The 20094-nt window shown below is 45.6% G+C and overlaps 1 protein-coding gene across 1 annotated transcript; it reads left to right on the top strand.

Annotated features, from left to right (window-relative positions):
- Nucleotides 1-2950: 2950 nt before the first annotated feature.
- On the top strand, nt 2951-8592 carry LOC123044649 (rab GTPase-activating protein 22). The gene is made up of 11 exons (XM_044467451.1): nt 2951-3473; nt 4392-4487; nt 4622-4725; nt 5453-5712; nt 5788-5910; nt 5984-6072; nt 6220-6325; nt 6421-6518; nt 7515-7778; nt 7985-8068; nt 8221-8592. Exons 1-11 carry the CDS (start codon nt 3372-3374, stop codon nt 8239-8241), a joined length of 1347 nt encoding a protein of 448 aa, XP_044323386.1. The 5' UTR covers nt 2951-3371; the 3' UTR covers nt 8242-8592.
- Nucleotides 8593-20094: the final 11502 nt, after the last annotated feature.

The raw sequence follows: 20094 nt of genomic DNA, 5'->3' as shown, positions 1-20094 counted from the left end.
GTTGTCACTTGAGAAAAATGGCACATGGGATGTTGTGCGCTTTCCTAAACAAAAGAAGACCGTTAGCCGCAAATGGATCTTCAAAAGGAAGGAGGGTTTGTCTCCTAGTGAGCCCGCGAGATTTAAGGCAAAGTTAGTGGCTAAGGGTTGCAGTCAGATACCAGGTATTTGATTATAATGATGTGTTCTCTCTAGTTGTGAAGCATAGTTCCATTCATGTATTTTTTTCGTATTGTTGCTATGTATGATCTTGATCTTGAGCAGTTAGATGTCAAGACTGTTTTTCTGCACGGTGAACTAGAGGAGGAGGTTTATATGGACCAAACAGAAGGTTTCATGGTGCCTAGTAAGGAGAAATTTGTTTGCAAGTTAAAGAGGTCCCTATATGGTTTGAAACAATCCCTGTGACAGTGATATAAAAGGTTTGATTCGTTTGTGATAGCACATGGATTTAAGAGGTCTACATATCATAGTTGTGTTTACATTAAATTTATTGATGGGTCACCTATATATACTTGTTGTTTTATGTTGATGATATGTTGATTGCTGCTAAGGGCAAGAAAGAGATCACTACTTTAAAGACACAGTTAAGTGGTGAGTTTGAGATGAAGGATCTTAGTGTTGATAAGAAAATTCTAGGTATGGAGATTACGAGGGACGAAAATTATGGTTTGTTATTTCTTAGTCTGCAGAGTTACATTAATAAAGTTCTTCATCATTTTAACATGCATGATGCTAAGTCGGTAAGCACTCCCATTGCTCCTCATTTCAAATTATCATCTTCTCATTGTCCAAGTAATGCTGAAGAGTTTGAGTATATGTTAAGAGTTTTATATACCAGTGTTGTTAGTTTTTTAATGTATGACATGGTGTGTTCTAGGCCTGATTTGTCATTTGCAAATGAGTTTGGTCAGTCGATACATGGCTAACCCTGGTAAAGAACATTGGAAGACTGTTTAGTGGATTTTCAGGTACCTTCATGGCACTTCCAATGCTTGTTTGAAATTCGGCAAGACTAGTGAGGGACTAGCTGGCTATGTGGATTCGGATTTTGCTTCCAGCGATTTGGACAAGAGGAGGTCCCTTACAGGTTATGTGTTCATAGTTGGTGGTTGTGCCATGAGTTGGAGGGCAATCTTGTAGCCAGTAGTTGCCCAATCTACCACTGAAGCAGAATACATGGCTATTGCAGAAGTATGTAAAGAATCAGTTTGACTGAAAGGTTTGTATGATGAGCTTTGTGGAGATAATTCTTGCATTAACTTGTTTTGTGACAGCCAGAGTGCCATTTACCTCACTAAGGATCAAATGTTCAATGAGAGAATGAAGTACATTGATGTCAAATATCATTATTTTCCAGACATTGTTGAGCAAGGTAAACTGAAGGTATGCAAGATTATTACTCATGATAATCCTGCTGATATGTTGACAACACCAGTTCATGTTGCTAGGTTTGAGCTTTTGCTCAGACTTAGTTGGTATAACTCATTATCCCTAGCGGTTGTTTAGCACCGAAAGTGTTTTCTTTGTTGTTTAGGGAGGAGGTTCTCATTCATGCTACAAGATGAAAATTGTCTCAAGGTGGAAGTTTGTTATGTTATGCTCCAAATTCAAGTATAAAGAAAAATACTAACTCCTGACGAGCGAGCGGAGCGAGGCCCGTCGCCAGTACAGGGACGCCCGAGGGTGCGGGGGGTGGGCGTTGCCCCCCGCGGTATGAATCACTATTGACCTAGCTCACCTGTGTTATATATACCTCTTGTAAGCCATCCCACGGGATAAGTTGATCAGTTGTAAATCCCCGCGTTTGTAACCTCCTCTGATATAGTGAAGTTTGGCTAGCTGGCGCCCGTGGTATTTCGCCCTTCATCTTGGAGGGGTTTTCCACGTTAAATCTTGTGTCCCCTGCTTGCTTTTTGTTCTTTGTTGAGTTGACTTGCCTGTCATATCTCTACCAACAATGCCTTCAATAAGGTAATGACTCAAAAACACGTCGCCGTTAACTGATATTCATATCTAGACTTTCACCCCGGTAGCTCAGGACCGGGTGCACTTAACACCACCGTCGGAGTTAGTCATGTGTTGTCGCCATCACATTTTCATGAACCCAGTAGCTACATGCGATGTGCGACCACTGTCGTTGTACAACTATCTCTCCTTGTCAAGTTCTCATCGATAGTTTGCATCTCACCACCGAAGTCAACCACTGAATCTGAAAATATGAACCCTCTCCGAAGACCTTTCGGAGACCACCGTTGTCGTGAAGCTGTAGGAGGTCGCTGTAGCATAGTCTACGACCTCCCTGCCGACTAGGTCTGAAGCACCATCAAATCTAAATCAAGGCAAACACGTTTTGACATCAGATTTGTCAAAACCTCCATTATCAACACACACCGTCGCTGCCACCTGTCACCTCCTCCTCTACCGGCCTGGTTGGACCTTGATCTGGCCGGCTGCTAGACCATGCCGGTTGGATCGGTTACCAGGCTGCGGTTAGCCACATCGCTGCTGCAGTCTCTCATGGCCGAGTGGCCCACTCGCCGAAGCTATCCATTCATGAGGGCAGAGCAGCCGTTGGCGGCGGCGGTGGCGTGAAGCAATGCAGACCGACATGAGGATGAGAGGACGGGGAAGAAGGGAACGCCCCACCGCCGCGATGCAATGCATGGAGCTTTGCCCCTGCGCGGTCAGCCGACGATGAAGAGGAGAGGCAGCCCGAAGGTCAGTGGATTTTGGGTGATGCGCGATCGCTGCCCGAGTTGCTTGGAGGGGACGCGGGGGCCAGATTATTATTTTTAGACCCAAATCGTTCAAAATATGAGTAGATGGAGGGAGTATTTGGAATTAATCATGAAATTGACTAATTTTCCAAAACTGGAACCAAGTCTTCCTTTTCTCCAAAAAAGGAAAAGGAGAAGGCGAAGTCTTCTTCGCTGAAGAGCAAGCGTCGCTCTCCATTTCCGACCATGAAAACTAGCACCAAGATGGGCAAGATGCCCGTAGAAGCCGGCAAGCTCGTGCCCGGCAGCGGCTTGGAACCGGTCGTCCTCGTCCTTCCACGCCCCTCGCCCCTGTCCTCTCTAATTTAACCCCACTAGGCCTTCCCGATTTTGCCTGACCTCGTCCCCCCTTAACCTCCCCTCCTCCTGCGATTCCACTCGCATCCTTCCTTTCAGGAGGAGAAGGTCCAAGGGGGGATCAGTTCCATTGCACTTGATCCCATTATCTCATCCTGGTTTGCTTTTGCCATTTTTTGATTCGTGAGGTCAAATAGAGCCTGGTTCCTCCCCCCTTCCCTCAGAGGCGCTGCCGCCTTTCTTGGCTTCTTGATTGGGTTCCGGCTGCTGCTACATTCCTGATTCACTTGGAAAATGATCAAGTGGGGGATCAGCAGCGGGACGCCCGCGGATTCGTACTACGAGGTCCGCTCGGATTGCACAGACGATGTGCCCAAAAGCAAGTTCAAGATCAAGGTTTGCTTTCCTTTTTCCTTCTATTTCATTTTGTGTTTGTGTGGTAGCTGTTGGGCCTACCGAAATGTACTGGTTCTAGGCAAAGTGGGATATTCATGGCATTGGAGTATGTACAATGCAATATCGATGATATGGATGAAAATGCTGAAGAATCTCGAGTAAAAGCATTACACGAGTGAAAATATGGAGAATTTATTTTTGAGTTGAAAATATGGAGAATCTAAGGGTGTATCGTTGCAATAAAAATTAATTTTTGCTTTTGCAGAATAATTTTGGAGTAATTTCCTTTTGTGAATGTGAATGTGTTGCAAATGACAGGTCGAACTATTTGTTTCTTAATTTATCACTGATTTTGTACAAAATGACAAACAATATTCACCACATTGCAACATATATAGGTTTTCCTGAACACACATCAAAATGCGCGTCATTTTGTATCAGAGAAAGAAGACAACCAGACCCGCCAAAAAGATACAAAACTAACAAAGCAGAACAAAAAATGAAAAAAAAACCCGAAACAAAGGCCTAATTAGGACAAAGAAGTAAAATTTAGCATTTATCATCAGGTTAAATAAAAGCGAGGAAGTTGGCACGGGGTTAATACAATTAGAGATAGGAAGTTTGTGCATGTTTAGTTACTTCTAATCATAGTTGCCGTGAAAACTCGTTTTCTTTATGTGCTTCTACTGATTTTAAAGCTCAATGTTACTTACTTTCAAGCATGATGATTTGTGGTGGTGCTTGTAAATAAGGCTGCAATGTGCTTTAAATGTCGTATTTTCCATCTTAGTTCTTGGGAGAGCACTGGGGAACATACCCATTATGATCTGCAATGGTGTTAAGGCCACTCTTGTTTCTTATGTATGGAGTAGAGTCCTTTCTTATTCTGAGCAACTTAGTATTGTCCCTTTGTTTCAGGCTGGCAAAACACTGAGTGTTCGGAAATGGCAAGCTGCATTTAATCCTGATGGCTGTCTTGACATTGCCTCGGTCCTAAGCCGGATACAAAAAGGAGTAAGATTCCTCAATTTAGAGTTTTTTCTGAGTTTCAAAATACGCTATTGTTAGACAATTGTCTTCTTATATGCATTGTGATTGTGCATGGTTAACAATCTAAAGATCATAGATGGTTTATGTTGTTCTTTTAGGGTGTTCACCCGACTGTCAGGGGGGAGGTTTGGGAGTTCTTACTTGGCTGCTTTGATCCGAGGAGTACCTTTGATGAGAGGGAGGAGATCAGGCAAATAAGAAGGTACTGTCCTTCCTTAGAGCATCTGGTGTGCAATTTTGCTACTGCACACTACCTTCAAGAGTCATGTCATCATGTCAACATCTTAATCATGCATCTGACATCCATTATACGGCTGTCCGCTCACGCTATTTATTTCAAATTTGAGTTGTTGTCTGACATATTTGATTTGCATATGGTTGCCCTGTTCCGGTCCAAAACCTTTGCCAAGATATTTGTTTTTTTTTGTTTCTCAAATGCATATTATGATGCATCCCATCTCAAGTGCTATTTCTATTGAATAATATTCTTTGGGGAAATATATTTTTTAGTAATATTCGTTGCAACTGTCATTATTATTTCTCTCACAAGCTACAAGTTGAATTATGTCTGAAGATAGTTTAACCAAACAGTAAGCATGGAGTATCCTTATCTAAATCAGCCATATTGCTCCAAAAAAATTATCGCCTACTTAATGTACTCTATCCCCCAAAAAGGATAGCGCCTTCCAAAAACAATAGACGTATGCTTACATAATGAGAAAAAGGAGGCAATTGTGGGTATCATCAGGAGCATGCCAATTTTTCTTTAACTGTTAATCATGCAGTGGCCATTGTAATATCGAAGCATTACGGTTATGTTTCCCATGATATCTCTAATAATTTATTTTTATGATTTTCAGCAGTAGATAACTGTAAATAGAACACTGTGTTCACTTGGTCTGAAGTGTTTTACCTGATGATTTATGCAGGCTACAATATGCTAGATGGAAGGAAGAATGCAAAGAGATGGATTCTCATGTTGGTAGTGGTAAAGTTATCACAGCACCACTTATCACTGAGGATGGAAGACCTATTAAGGATCCTTTGGTTTTACTTGAGGCTACTTCAAACCAAAACACCTCAGAGGGTGCTTCAACTAGCAACCACAATGGAATTGAAGTAGACGAATCTGCAGAACGTATTACTGACAAGCAAATTATTGAATGGAAGCTTACATTACATCAAATTGGTAAAGTGTAACCCTTATGTTTCTCTACTTTGACTCTTTTCACCCAATTTCTTCTGATTTTTGAAAATAATATAGGACTTGACGTGCTACGTACTGACCGCACCATGGTATTTTACGAGAACAAGGAAAATCTTTCAAAGTTGTGGGATATTCTAGCCGTGTATGCATGGATTGACAAAGATGTTGGTTACTGTCAAGGTACGCTACATCTGACTTGCACAGGAAACTTAGTATCCAGACAAGCTTACAATGTAACTTGTATATCTCACAGGAATGAGTGATTTATGCTCACCAATGATTGTGCTACTCAACGATGAGGCAGATGCATTTTGGTGCTTTGAGAAGTTGATGCGTAGATTGGTATGCCTTGCCCGCCATGTTTTCTCATGACATCTTTCCTCTAATTATAAAAGTAACCATTGTGCATTTGTTCTACTAGAAATTACATAGAATTGATTTCTTTTTTCTTTGTCATTGTTCTAACCATCTGATGTTTGATCTTTAAAGCGAGGAAATTTCAGATGCACAGATCAATCTGTTGGGGTGGCTAACCAACTTCAGCACCTTGCATCTATTATTCAGGTGCTGGACCCCAAGCTACATGACCACCTAGGTATAAATTTCTGGACCAATCATATTGTGAAACATCTAATCTTCTTTTCTCTGGTTTACCTATGGTTTTATAATATTGTTGAGTTCTGGACACAGAAACACTTGGTGGAGGTGACTATCTTTTTGCATTCCGTATGTTCATGGTTCTATTTCGACGTGAGGTGTCATTTGGGGACTCCTTGTACCTGTGGGAGGTATGAAGCTATCCTAATAACAATATAGTATGATGAGTATTGCTAGAACCAGACAATTGATTTTGACATCTCATTTTTCTGTTTGATGGTTGTTCTAAATTATTATATGCTGTACATTTTATAGAATGTGAGATAGAGGGTGGAAAGTTACTTTAGGGGGGATCACAAAATCCTGTTGGCTTAGGTAAAAGATCAACATGACGATTCCCTTTTTTTGGCAATGTAGTTTGTGGAGTCTTTTGAAGGGGAGCCTTGGCGCAACGGTAAAGTTGTTGCCTTGTGACCATGAGGTCACGGGTTCAAGTCCTGGAAACAACCTCTTGCAGAAATGTAGGGAAAGGCTGCCTACTATAGACCCAAATTGGTCGGACCTCCCCGGACCCTGCGCAAGCGGGAGCTACGTGCACCGGGCTGCCCTTAGTTTGTGGAGTCTTTTAGATGTATCATCGTTTCAAATTAACTTCCAATTGAAAATGGGATGGTAAACCAAAAAAGAGAATTTTGCCATGAATAGTAACTTTGTTCTTTCATTTATTATTTTGTCAGAATTTTCTCTTTTTTCATTACTCTCGACATAGAGAGTTAGAGCTTCAGTAATACAGATTGGCTAAGTCAATTGAAAAGTACACTGTCTACAACCTGGTTTGGATTCTTCGACTTTTATCATGTGCTTAAACTAAAGGGTTTGTATGCATGTTGCATTTGATCTCTCTCCTTTACTGAAATTACTTCTATTCAAATAGGTGTTCCATTATTTGTTACACGTGGACGAATTTAGTGGCTTGCTTCCTCTTGAGGAAAAAAGAAAGATAATAACATGTTTCCATCTATTTGCAAAGTAGGGTGGTTTGTGTGCTTGCATGAAAAAAAATCTCACAAAATTGTAAGCACTAATATTTATTTGGTATTGGCAAATGTTAAGTGGTATTAGTATCAGAATGAGTTTCTGTTAGTTGCTTCTGATTCTCTTATCTGATTTTTAAAACCTACCAACAGATGATGTGGGCTCTCGAATACGATCCAGATATCTTCTTTGCAGCATGTGAAGAAGCAAGCGGTGCACATAAAAAAGTATCGAAATCAAAATTAAGAGGAGTGCGCCATTTTGCCAAGTGGGATAAGGACAAGGACAAGGATAAGGATGTCTCTGAGGAAACTGATGGCCCAGTTCCCATTTCAGTTTTCATGGTTGCAAGTGTGCTCAAGGAAAAGAGAGAAAAACTGTTACAAGAAGCTAGAGGACTGGATGATCTTATTAGGGTACTGGACCAAAACCTGACTTTTCTTTCTTTTCAAAATTCCCAATCAGTTTTAAGCAAGTTGCCAACAACTAAGCTTCTTTTTAGTTAAAAGAAGGCCAATTTTAAGCACATCTCCTAAAATTAAATCAAATTTAAGCCCATATTATATGTTTGTATATCATCATGTGTTCTGTATCTGCAACTCCTGCATTTGTTTCCTTTCAGATATTGAATGATGTAAATGGGAATTTAGATGCGAAAAAAGCCTGCGCTGGAGCTCTGAAACTTCACAAGAAATACCTCAAACTGGTAAGTTGCTATTCTTCTCACTTTTATTTGCAATAACCTGACTAGATTTAGTGTCATATAAACAGATAAAGTACTCCAATACCCTAGCTACTACTAGTAGACTATCAATGAGACAAAGAAAACCTACAAACGTAACTATGTTCATTTTACAGGTACAGGCAAAGAAAACCTAAAAAGGCACCGGAAGATATGCTTCCACTGAGGGATTCTTTACCATTTGAATCTACACATACACGACCATGTTTGGCACAGAAACAGCGAGCGAAGGTTTTCACGGGTGGTCATAATCGGAAGATGGCCCCGGATACAGGATAGATGCAACTTCTGTATGTAATGATATCACGTTCTCTGTATCCCACATAAGTTCATATGCTTGTACAGACATGGTGCTGTGGGTACCTTGCAAAAATAATAATTTCAGTTCAAGTTGAAATGTCATGCATGTTGAGATTCACCTGGCGAGAATATTGTAGCCACAGAAGTACAGAACTTTGTTCCAAGAAAATTTGACGCCTTACACTGCACGATTTTGCTCCCTTGTGTTCTGAATCTATTATCTACTCCCTCCGTTCCTAAATATTTGTCTTTCTAGAGATTTTGATAAATGTCTACATACGAAGCAAAATAAGTGAATCTACACTCTAAAATATGTCTATATACATCTGTATGTGATAGTCCACTTGAAATCTAAAAAAACAAATATTTAAGAACGAAGGAGTATCTATTAGTATTATATTATTATTAAAATAAGACGCAAACAAGCCACCCCATTGCTCCACTTAAATTATCTCCACCGTTAAATTTGATACCTACGGCTAAGATTTAAAAGAAGCATATTGTGTATTGGGTCCGTCTCCTAGTTTCTTCTATAGTTGAGGTCCGTGACCCACCTTTATATATCATATATACGTGTCTATACACGAAGAGCAATACATCATGCAATTCTCACAACATACATAGTATCAGTTCCCGGGTTAGCTTCCGCCCCCGCCGCCGCGCGACTCCCACGCGCCGCCGCGGCGCCCCTCCTTCGCGCCGCCGCCACCCAGCCCCCGCGTCTCCCGCGCCAGCCGTCGCCATCCTGCGATCCGTCGAACCGCAGTTTCCGCCGAAGTCATCGCCCGTGTCCGAGATCGACGGGGAGTCGGGCTGTTGTACGTACGCGTTCAAGCGTACAAATCGCCGTTGCAGCCAGATCCACGAGTTGCCGCAGTCCCGAGACAATTAGCGACGCATAGCTCACGAGGAGATATCCGCCGAGATATCCATTGCCGCTGCTACATCTCCACGTGAAAACGAAGTCAATCAATCACTTGCCCGCCGTGGTACTACTGATGCTGTCCATCACGTGCAGGCCGCCCGCCAAGCCGCGTCGCTGCTGATCGCTAAGTACTGCCATTGCTGGATCGCTACACGCTGCTGGATCGCTAGCGCTAATTCTCATTACTACACCCGCCTTTTTGGCTTCTCCGCCGCTGCTCTCCCTGGCCTGCGCCTCCATGGCTGCCACTGCCCAGGTCTCCGTCACTGTCGCCGGTCTTCGCCGTCCCGTCTGCGCCGTACGGCGTCACTCCGGCCACCAGTCATCAGGGCGCTGTCCCGCTTCCGTATGGAGTCCCGCCTGCAGGCTTCTACGGCGCCGCTCCGTATACGCATGACCAGGGTGTCCCGTCTATGCCCTACGGAGCAGCGCATCCACATCAGGGCGCTTCGTCCCTTCAACAGCCGCCGGTGGCCGGCTCCTACGACGCCGCGCCGGCTAGCCAGTGGCCAGCTCCCTCTGCGCTGCAGCAGTCCTATGGCCACGCTGCCCCGTTGGCCTACGCCTACCCGCCAACTTCAGTGCTGGCGTTTCCTTACGGTGCGCCCGCCTCGTACGGAGCGCCCTACGACGGTGCATCGACGGACATGTGGCTTCGTCCGTGGTGCCAAGTGGTCCTTCACCCCTGGTTTTTTATGCGCCGCCTCCCATCCTTCCCGCCGAAAGGCGCAGCGGGGGCCGACGCGGTGGCAGGCACAACGGCCAGTAGCCGCAGCAGCAAGACGTTGGTGCACCTCGTCATCAGCAGCAACCACAGCTTCAGGTGCCTTCCCCGTGGGACTTCGGCTACAACCCATGGACCGGTGTCGTTCCTGCTTCCACCATGGCGTCTTCGTCCCCCTCGTCGGCCTTGCCGCCAGCGCCCTGGGACCCGGTGCTCTTTGCCGTGCTGCCCGCCGCTCCTACGCCGAACAACTCCACTGAAGGTGATGATTGGTACATGGACACCGGGGCTACGGCTCACATGTTTGCTCATCTTGATAGTCTTGCCTCCTTCACTCCCGTCACCACCGACCGCCGCATCATTGTCGGCGACGGTTCCACACTCCCTATCATACATGTCGGGCACACTTCTTTTCCTTCTAATTCCATGCCTATTACTTTGTCTAACATACTTGTGTCACCTCATCTTATTAAGAACCTTGTTTTTGTTCGTTGTTTAACTCGTGAAAATCCTGTTACTGTTGAATTTGTCAAGCTTGGGTTTTGTGTCAAGGACGCTCAAACCAGGATGGTACTTCACCGATGTAACAACCTCGACGAGCTCTATCCGGTGCATTTGCCGTCCACCTCCACCACCGCACCGGTTGCTCTCTCCGCTGGCGTCGATCTCTGGCACGCTCGTTTGGGTCATCCCAACCCCGTCACACTTTGTCATATTCTTAAGAGTTTCACTTTTAGTTGTCATAAGATAGAGTATCACACCTATCATGCCTGTCGTCGGCAAACATGTTCGCCTCCCGTTTAATAACTCCACCACCATAGCTTCTTTTCCTTTTCAGTTGATTGATAGCGATGTGTGGACCTCTCTGGTTCCTAGTAATTCGGGCTATTTATATTGTCTGCTTATCCTTGATGATTATTCTCATTATGTGTGGACTTTTCCTTTGCGCAGAAAGTCGGATGCACTCTCCACTTTGACGGCTTTTTACTCCTATGTCAGCACGCAGTTTGGGCGTCCCATCCTTACTCTTCAGACTGACAATGGAAAAGGGTTCGACAACCTTGTTTTCCGCACTTTTTTGTCACACCATGGCACAGTTTTTCGTCTTACATGCCCGTATACTTCCCAGCAAAACGGTCGAACTGAAAGCGTCCTTCGCATTCTGAATGACTGCGTTACACGCTCCTGTTCCATGCTAACGTGCCGCCTCGTTTCTGGCCGGACGCACTCGCTACTGCTTCTCTTCTCCTTAACCTTCGCCCTTGCCGCCCACGGTGGAACCATGCACCTCACCATCTTCTCTTCGGTATGCCCCCATCTTATGATGGCTTGCGTATTTTCGGGTGCCTTTACTATCCTAGCACCGCCGACTCCGCTCCTCACAAACTCGCACCTCGTTTTGTCGCTTGCATCTTCATTGGTTACCCCTCCAACTCCAAGGGCTATCGGTGCTATGATCCCGTCTCCCACCGTGTGTCCACTTCCCGGCACGTTTACTTTGATGAGCATGTGTTTCCGTTTCACCAGATACCCCTGGTTGTTCCTCCCGCCACCGGTGATGCGGGCTCCTCGTCGCCTCTCCCAGGGCGCTCATGCGCCTCTCTTGGCCCGCCCCTGGCTTTGAGGCGCGCCCCCGCATGCGGCGCCTCCTCCACCCGTGACGCCCCCGATGCCCCCGATGTTGGTGCCCGCGGCCCCCTTGGCGCCCCTGGCACCCCCGACGCCCGCGGTCTCCCAGTGCCTGTGGCCCCCTCGGCACCCGCGGTGCCCCTGGCGCCTGTGGCCAATCCGGTCACCCGCGCCCGTACGGGCGTTTTTCACCCGAGTTCGTGCTACGCCTCGGATGACTACGTCCATGCGGCGTCCACCTCTGAGCCGTTGCCGTTGCCGTCCTCCGTTCGAGCCGCTGTCCGTGACCCACTCTGGATGGCTGCGATGTAAGAGGAGTTTGACGCTCAGTTGCACAACCGGACGTGACAGCTTGTTCCCCGTCCCCGGCACGCCAACATGATTACCGGGAAGTGGGTCTTTAAACACAAGCTCCGTACTGATGGCACCCTTGATCACTACAAAGCGCGCTGGGTCGTTTATGGCTTCCGACAGCGTGCTGGCATCGACTTCACCGACACCTTTGCTCTGGTCGTCAAGCCCGACATGATACACATGGTTCTCCACCTTGCGGTCTCCCGTGCTTGGCCGGTGCACCAGATGGACGTCTCCAATGCCTTCCTCCATGGTCACCTCGAGGAGCAGGTCTTCTGCCAGCAGCCCACCGGGTTTGTTGACCCGGAGCTTCCCGACCATGTGTGCCTGCTTTCGCGGTCCTTGCACGGACTCAAGCAGGCTCTGCGCGCTTGGTTCCAGCGCATCGCGGCATTTCTCCACCAGCTTGGGTTCTGCTCTACCCGCTCGGACGCCTCGCTCTTCGTCTATCATTAGGGTTCTGACACGGCCTACTTGCTGCTCTATGTCGACGACATCATCCTGACGGCATGTACGGCTGGTCTCCTCAGTCAGCTCATGGCCCGTCTTCGCGCTGACTTCTCCATCAAGGACTTGGGTCCTTGCACTACTTCCTCGGTGTCGAGGTGGTGCGTCGTCCGGATGGCTTCTTCCTTCATCAACGGAAGTATGCTCACGAGCTCCTGGAGCGCACCGGTATGCTTAACTGCAAGCCCGCCGCTACGCCTGTTGATACGAAGACCAAGCTTTCTGCCACGGATGGTTCTCCTGCTTCGGATGCTGCTTTCTATCGGTCTATCATTGGTGCTCTCTAGTACCTCACTCTGACTCGACCGAAGATCCAGCATGCTGTGCAGTAGGTGTGTCTTCATATGCATGTTCCTCGAGACGTTCACTGGGCTGCCGTCAAGCGGATTCTCCACTATATCTGTGGCACTATGGATCTTGGCGTCACGCTTCACGCCTCCGCCGACACCGCTCTCACTGCCTATTTCGATGCAGACTGGGCGGGTTGCCCTGACACTCGTCGCTCCACTTTGGGCTATTGTGTCTACCTTGGATCCTCACTTATCTCGTGGTCGTCCAAGCGGCAGCCTACGGTCTCTCGTTCCAATGCTGAGGCTGAGTATCGTGCGGTGGCCAACGCCGTCGCCGAGTGTTCGTGGCTTCACCAGCTGCTTTAGGAGCTCTCTTGTCCTGTTGACCGTGCCACGGTGGTCTACTGCGACAACGTCTCGGCGGTCTACCTCTCCGCTAACCCGGTGCATCATCGATGGACCAAGCATATTGAGTTGGATATTCATTTTGTTCGTGAACAGGTGGCCCTTGGCCATATTCGTGTTTTACATGTCCCTACTTCCCAATAATTTGCCGATATCATGACCAAGGGCTTGCCTACGGCGTCATTTGAGGAGTTCCGGTCCAGTCTTTGCATCAGTCCGGTGCCGCTTCGACTGCCGGGGGGGGGGGGTTAAATATATGTGTTATGTGCATATTGTGTATTGTGCCCGCCTCCTAGTTCCTTGTATAGTTGAGGTCTATGGCCCACCTTTGTACATCATATATATGTGCCTATGCACGAAGAGCAATACATCATGCAATTGTCATAACATACAAAATATATCATTAATGTCATGTGCAAAGTCATTTTATTGGACACGGGATTAGTGCGATCACAAACTAATCCAAAGGAGTCGTGCTGTAAAAGAAGCTAATGAAATGGGGGTTGTGCTATAAAGTAAGGAAAACTTCGGTTATCCTAAAAAACAGAGCTATCAGGTTGGGTTAAAGGCCCTGTTTGGATACTCTAACTCAGTTAGAGGTTAGAGTTAGATTCTAACCCTGAACTAACCCTGAACTAACTCTAGCCAAATAGATGTTTGGATGACAGGGTTAGATGGAGCGTGGATACGGCGAGGCGCATTCACGGACGTTGTGAGAGGGAGGGAGGAAGAGGACGAGAAGCTTCAAAGAAGTGAGGAGGGATCTGCTGCAGGAAGAGCAAGAGAAAAATGTGTTTTTTAGTTCTTCGGAGAAGAACTAACCCAAATAAGCACCTCTTGGGTGGGTTAGATTTTTTGGATGGGTTAGATGCATCTAACCCAAACTAACCCTCCTGTTTGGATACTTTTGGGTTAGTTGAGTCTAAACTAACCCAAACTAACTCTAACCCATGGATCCAAACAGGGCCAAAGAAGAGTAGTTTGGTTCTAAGTTCAAAACAGAAAAGTGGGTTCAAAACAGAGCAGTCTGCTTCCAAGTTCAAAACAAAAAAGTGGTTCAAAACAGAGCAGTCTGCTTCCAAGTTCAAAATAGAAAAGGTCATCTACACATTTGTTCTGTCATCGCCCGGTTTCGAAGACAATTTGGTCCAAGGTTGCTAGACGGAAGGGCTGTGAGGCGATCGGCAACGCTGTCAACACAGACACTGGGAGCGTCATGGAGCTCTGCTAGAGAGCGATCTGTCGTGCCCTAAGCCCACGCTAAGGAATCAAGACCACTCTAATACTACTTGTTTGGAAATTTGCAAGGAAAGAAACAGAGGGATCTTTACCAAGCAGTGCAAACCGGTTACAGGGATAGTTCATGAGATCAGGTTGGCCTTTTTGGATTGGAGATTGGCAGGGGTGAGATTTATTTTTTCTTTCAAAAAAGGGATAATCCCGGCCTCTGCATCATACGATGCACACAACCATTTTATTAAGCAACAAGTACATCCAAGTCATTGAGTATCAAAAGGTTTACAGCAAAACACGACCATCTCGGTCGGAAACAAGATTACACTAGCAGAACGCGTGCGTTGCTACGGGCTGCAATGCTATAAATGAATCAAATAAATGATTAAAGTCGTCTCCAAGGTTGAAGATCAGTTTGTTCTCAAACATCTATATTCAGACATCGAATGGGCGTCCAGCGGGCTCCCCAAAATTCAGCCGTCTGGATAGTCCGAGCTCCCACAAATCCAGCCCATATGTGGGGGAGAAATATTATTGTCCGGATTATCCACCATGTACCAACACACGGTCCCAACACAAAAACCCCACCCCATGACACATTACTTCTCCTGCCGAATCCTCCTCTTCCCGCTCGATTTCCCGCCATAGTAGGACATTTCTCCTTGGAGCATTCTCCTTTAAAACCGAATGACGCCTACCTCACCTTTGCCATGGCGCCCTCTCTCTCCTTCACACTATAGTTCCCCACGGACCGCCAAGGAGTCCCAGCCCAACCGCCCCGCACTCCGCCCTGATCCCCTCCCCCGTGTTCATGCCGATCCTTCACCGGCATCAAGGAGACCGTGCACTACCCGTGACGCCCCCCCCCCCCCCCCCCCCGACCCAAGAAGGTAAATCCGTTGTATCCTGAGCCATTGTAAAATTGTAACATATAGTTGAATGTTGTGCATTACCATGAAACAAAAATATGATGTCCATTGTTGGGTATGCAACTGATGCGCCACCATGCACGTTATAATGGAATATAGTTAAATGCGTGTTGCTATAGGCAACGATGTCATGAATCAAACCGATCATGAACTATCATAGTCAATATAATATACTCCCTTCGTTCTTAAATATAAGTCTTTTTAGAGATTCCAACAAGGGACTACATACGGAGCAAAATGAGTGAATCTATACTCTAAAATATGTCTATATACATCTGTATGTAGTCCATAGTGAAATCTCTAAAAAGACTTATATTTAAAAACGAAGGAAGTATAATAAAGTCAATATAATATTTGAGAGTGGCAACTATGATCTCTACACACCGCGAGAATAGTGCATAATTCGATGGATTCCCATCACCAAATTCGTATGTAAATGAGACAGTAAATGGGACTCTCTCATTCATTTGTCTGCCAAATAATCATACTATGATGAAAATTTAATCGTACCATCACTGGATAGATGCAACATAGTTGTTTTTTTATTGAAACATGTAGTTAAATTATTTAATGTTAAAAAATTCAGTTGGCAAAGTTCCTTCATTTCCCAAGTACGAACTTAAGCCTACTTTACTGGTTACAGTCAAGAGGCATTGAATTACACGATCAAAAGCTTAACGCTTGCAAAAATATATGGATCAGAAAAAACATTCTTGAACTCCTTACACATGTACAAGTGAGAAACTGAAAACATGATAATTATCCAACTCAATGGCCAAGTAACATAATTTAGTTCACCACATATTTGCATGAAACGAATAGTTGCATGATACCGTGTAAGAACAACTTAGCAAGAGGAAAACCATCTTCACGTTCGTGCTTCTCCTAGAAACCTTTGGCAATGCTAGCTGCCCAAGCAAACATGATTAATTGGTTATTGGAAGATAAGCTAACAAATGAAATTTTAAAGTTATCAAATGAAAACACCTACTGCATAAATCTCATCATCTCTACTCCTAATGTCTGAGTTGGTAGTCTCGCCTTACTCCTGCCTCATCCCATCACTCGTATGTATCGCCCATCGGCCATCGCCCACGAATCGCCCACCTCTCCCAACGTACTTGGGCCGGCCCATTAACGCGATCGTTGGCGCAAGCCCTTGACGCGCGATCCTCCCAATGCCTGCACTCCTCCCGTCCTCGCGCCGCCGTCCTCTTCTTCTCTCCGATCTCCTCTCCCTGCCCGACTCCTCGGCGCCCCGGGACCTGGCCGACGCCTGCGACTCCTCGGGACCCCGCCGCCCCGCCCCCGCCGTCACATCCGAGGCGGCGAGGAGCTGGCCTGAACTCGATCGCCGATCTCCTCGCCCTACCTGCCGCCGCCGCCGTCACATCCGAGGCTGTGAGGAGCCGGCCTGACCTTGACCCTCCCCGGCCGCTGCATCCTTATGAGCGCCACGAACACCACCCCAGCAGCAGCCACCAGCGGGATGCCGCCACAATCTTCCAGCCCCCAGGCACCATCGGCACTGGGCCCGCCGCCCCAGCGGACGACCTCGGCGACAGCAGCCGCATGGCGGTCGACAGGTGCGGTACCTTTCTGGTGGCGCTAGGGTTCGACCCAACGTCGCCCTGGGGAGTGACTTCTCTAAAGGTATGAAGTGCTTGCTATCGAGTTAGTTAGTTTGTTGGTGATGAGATCAATAATAAATAGTTGCATATTTCATCTGTCGTCACTTGAACTATCATTTCCTTTACATGTGCTTACTGAAACATCACCTAGCCTGAATACGTCTTTTATTTAAGACATGCAACTTCTTTTTATGATCTGAATACTTCTATGGATTTTTCGAAAGACGGGCAGTTTTAGGCTGGTTTGGCACATTTGGTGGTATTTTTGCAAGGCCATTGATTTCCTCTGTCTGGAATTTTCCGAGATGTCAAACATTGTGTCATTTCAATTTTGGAGAGAATTACATCATAATGTAGTCTTCTTTTCACCTGCTTGTTTACTGTCTATGTTGATGGATTGCTTAGACAGTCAATGACTAAACATTAATTTTTGTAGGAAAATCTAAAGTGAAATTCAAAAGATGTAGATATATAATAGTGCAGGTAAATGTGAACCCCATAGCTAGCAATATCCTTATATCCAGTATCTTGAAGGTTCTCTAAATATTTATTCTATTCACCAACTGTGTGTGCTACTGTCAGACGAGGCATTATGACTCGATGACCCTGCTTTTGCATCTACTATCCATTGTGCAGCTACACACAGGAAGCTTGTAACTTGTTCTGGCTTAGTTCGTAGGCTTATTATTACATTCTTGGTGCAATGGTTTCAGCCTATGGTAAGAAACTCTTGAGTGAAAAATGTTACAAATAAATCTGGGTGGACAAATGTTAATCATGTCTATGAAAAAGACCATTGTCAACTGCTATTCATGTGCAGGATTCATCAATTGTTCATCATGGAGACAATTGAATCGAGGGTTGTTGGAATCCCTACAGGTGTTATACCTCATACTTGTTGGACTGTTCTACAAATTTTAAAATTAAAAAATGCATGGCAGTCTCTTGGTCACCTATCTATATATGCTTCAGACTTAAGGGCTTACACCATATTGCATGGGAGGCTCATAGGAAAAATGGTTTTAAGTTCTTTATATTTATTTTACGCAAAGACCTTTCTCTATTTTTCATACTTATTAATGGGTATATTTAAGGCCCAGTGATTTGTTCAAGCACAACTATACATCTAGAACCTCTGGTTGTGTCCTGTATCGATTACTTGTGAACTGCACAAAGGCCAATATAGTTCCTAACTATTTGAATGTTTCTTTTTGTAGAATTGATGAGTAATTTTCTTTTCGTTTTGCAGAAATTTGTAGATAGCTTCATGTTGAATAAGGTTCATGGCGGTAGGCTTGGCCACCCTACTGCCTTCTGCTGCCTGTCCTGTGACCAATTCATCCACATTTTCTGCCGTAGCGTTGGCCACCATACCGCCAGGGTCCATGGCAGTAGGGTTGGCCACCCAACCTTCCATTGCCTTTTTTTTAGCCCTTCCTTTTTTAAACTTCTATGAACTAAGCGTCCACAAATGACATCCAGAAATGATCGAGTAGCAAAGACATGCATAACTGAGCATAGTTCATTACATCCACAAATGACACTTGTTCAAATGACTTAAAACATCTAGCGATTCGAATGACATGAGTTCAAACTAGAAGCCCGAGCTCGAGCATACATTTTCTACAATGGAAAAAAAGAATGGAAACGTATAAGACGTTCAATTGAGTCACGATCAGGATTAGGCTTCAGTTGAAAATCCAAGGATCCCGCCCAATTCTCCAACACACCTTTCGTTTCGCCGAACCAGGCCCATCGAGCACGTCGTTCCGGAATCTCTAACATGCCTTGTGTGATTGCCCATCCAATGACCTGTCCGGATTTTCTCAAGTCCAGCCGCGGAATTCTTCTTTGCTCACAAAGAACCCAATCTCCGTTGCCAAAGCTTGTCTGCAAGCATATTTCATCTCATGCAGCTCATTAAGTATCTTTTTTTTTCGTTCACAAGCCTCCAGAAAACTTTTTTCTCCTTAAGATCAGAAGGTTCCTCCATAAAAGGATACTTGTTGAAATCCATCATGGCAGCATTTACCTCATCATTGCTCTTGAACCATGCTTGAAGCTCCCTCTTGATACCAAGTTGTCGCTCCGCTACAACCTTCTCACAACCTACCACCTAGATGCAATCTCACAACACTTCTCATATGCTATCTTCATCTCCGGGTCCTGTTTTCCATGCTACATGAAATGGAATAAAACATAACATAAATCAAATGATACAAAACAAACACAAAGCATAACTTATTTAGAATTACCTAATACACAAAGTTATCACTGGTTCAAATGACATAGGTAACACAAATGATAAGGGTACATGTCATTACAGTCCAAATGATAGTGGGTGCTTTGGTGGGGGAGAAGAGGGGAGAGAGCTTGAGCTCGAAAGAGGGAGAATGAGAATGGGGGTGAATGAGTGGATGGGGGAGCACAACCCCCACCACTCACAACCTTATCCAGGACCCTACTGCCAGAGACCTCGGCAGTAGGGTGTTAGAGCCTACCGTCAGCGTATGCGGCGGTAGGGCCCTTTACCACGTCAGGACCCGTTAACTGACAGATGGCCGTCAACGAAATCTACCACCAGGTAAGGCGAAGGTAGGCTATGTAAAGCTACCGCCAGGGCCTCCGGCGGTAGCAAAAGGATCAAATCTCGAAACTTTTTTAGACCGGGATCAAATCCTGTTAAATTAGCTAAAAAGGGGCAAAACAGAAATTTTTTGCCTCAACAAGGTGGCGTCCAGCTCCACCATCGCTGGCATCGCGTCCGCCGTCAATGCTGCCTCGTCCTTTTTGTACGCCGGCGTCTTGATCGTTAATAGGTCATTGGTGTTGCCTGCATTGGAAGAAGGAGGCTTCTTATTGTTGTTGAGCGCCATGGATCGACCGGTAAACAGAGCTAGTAGAGCACGCACACCTATTTAGAGCACTAGATGGAAAGTGCGGCTTGCCATGAACAGACCCAAAAAAATTTAGACACCTATAGTGCCTCCGTTTTGATGGGGCCTTAACCAAAAGAGGTATAGCAATCAAACATGTAGTAGATGTCCTAACAATGTGGTATCA

The sequence above is a fragment of the Triticum aestivum genome, chromosome 2B (assembly GCF_018294505.1).
Source record: "Triticum aestivum cultivar Chinese Spring chromosome 2B, IWGSC CS RefSeq v2.1, whole genome shotgun sequence".
NCBI classification, from domain to species: domain Eukaryota; kingdom Viridiplantae; phylum Streptophyta; class Magnoliopsida; order Poales; family Poaceae; genus Triticum; species Triticum aestivum.
This window is presented reverse-complemented; position numbering and strand designations above follow the sequence as displayed.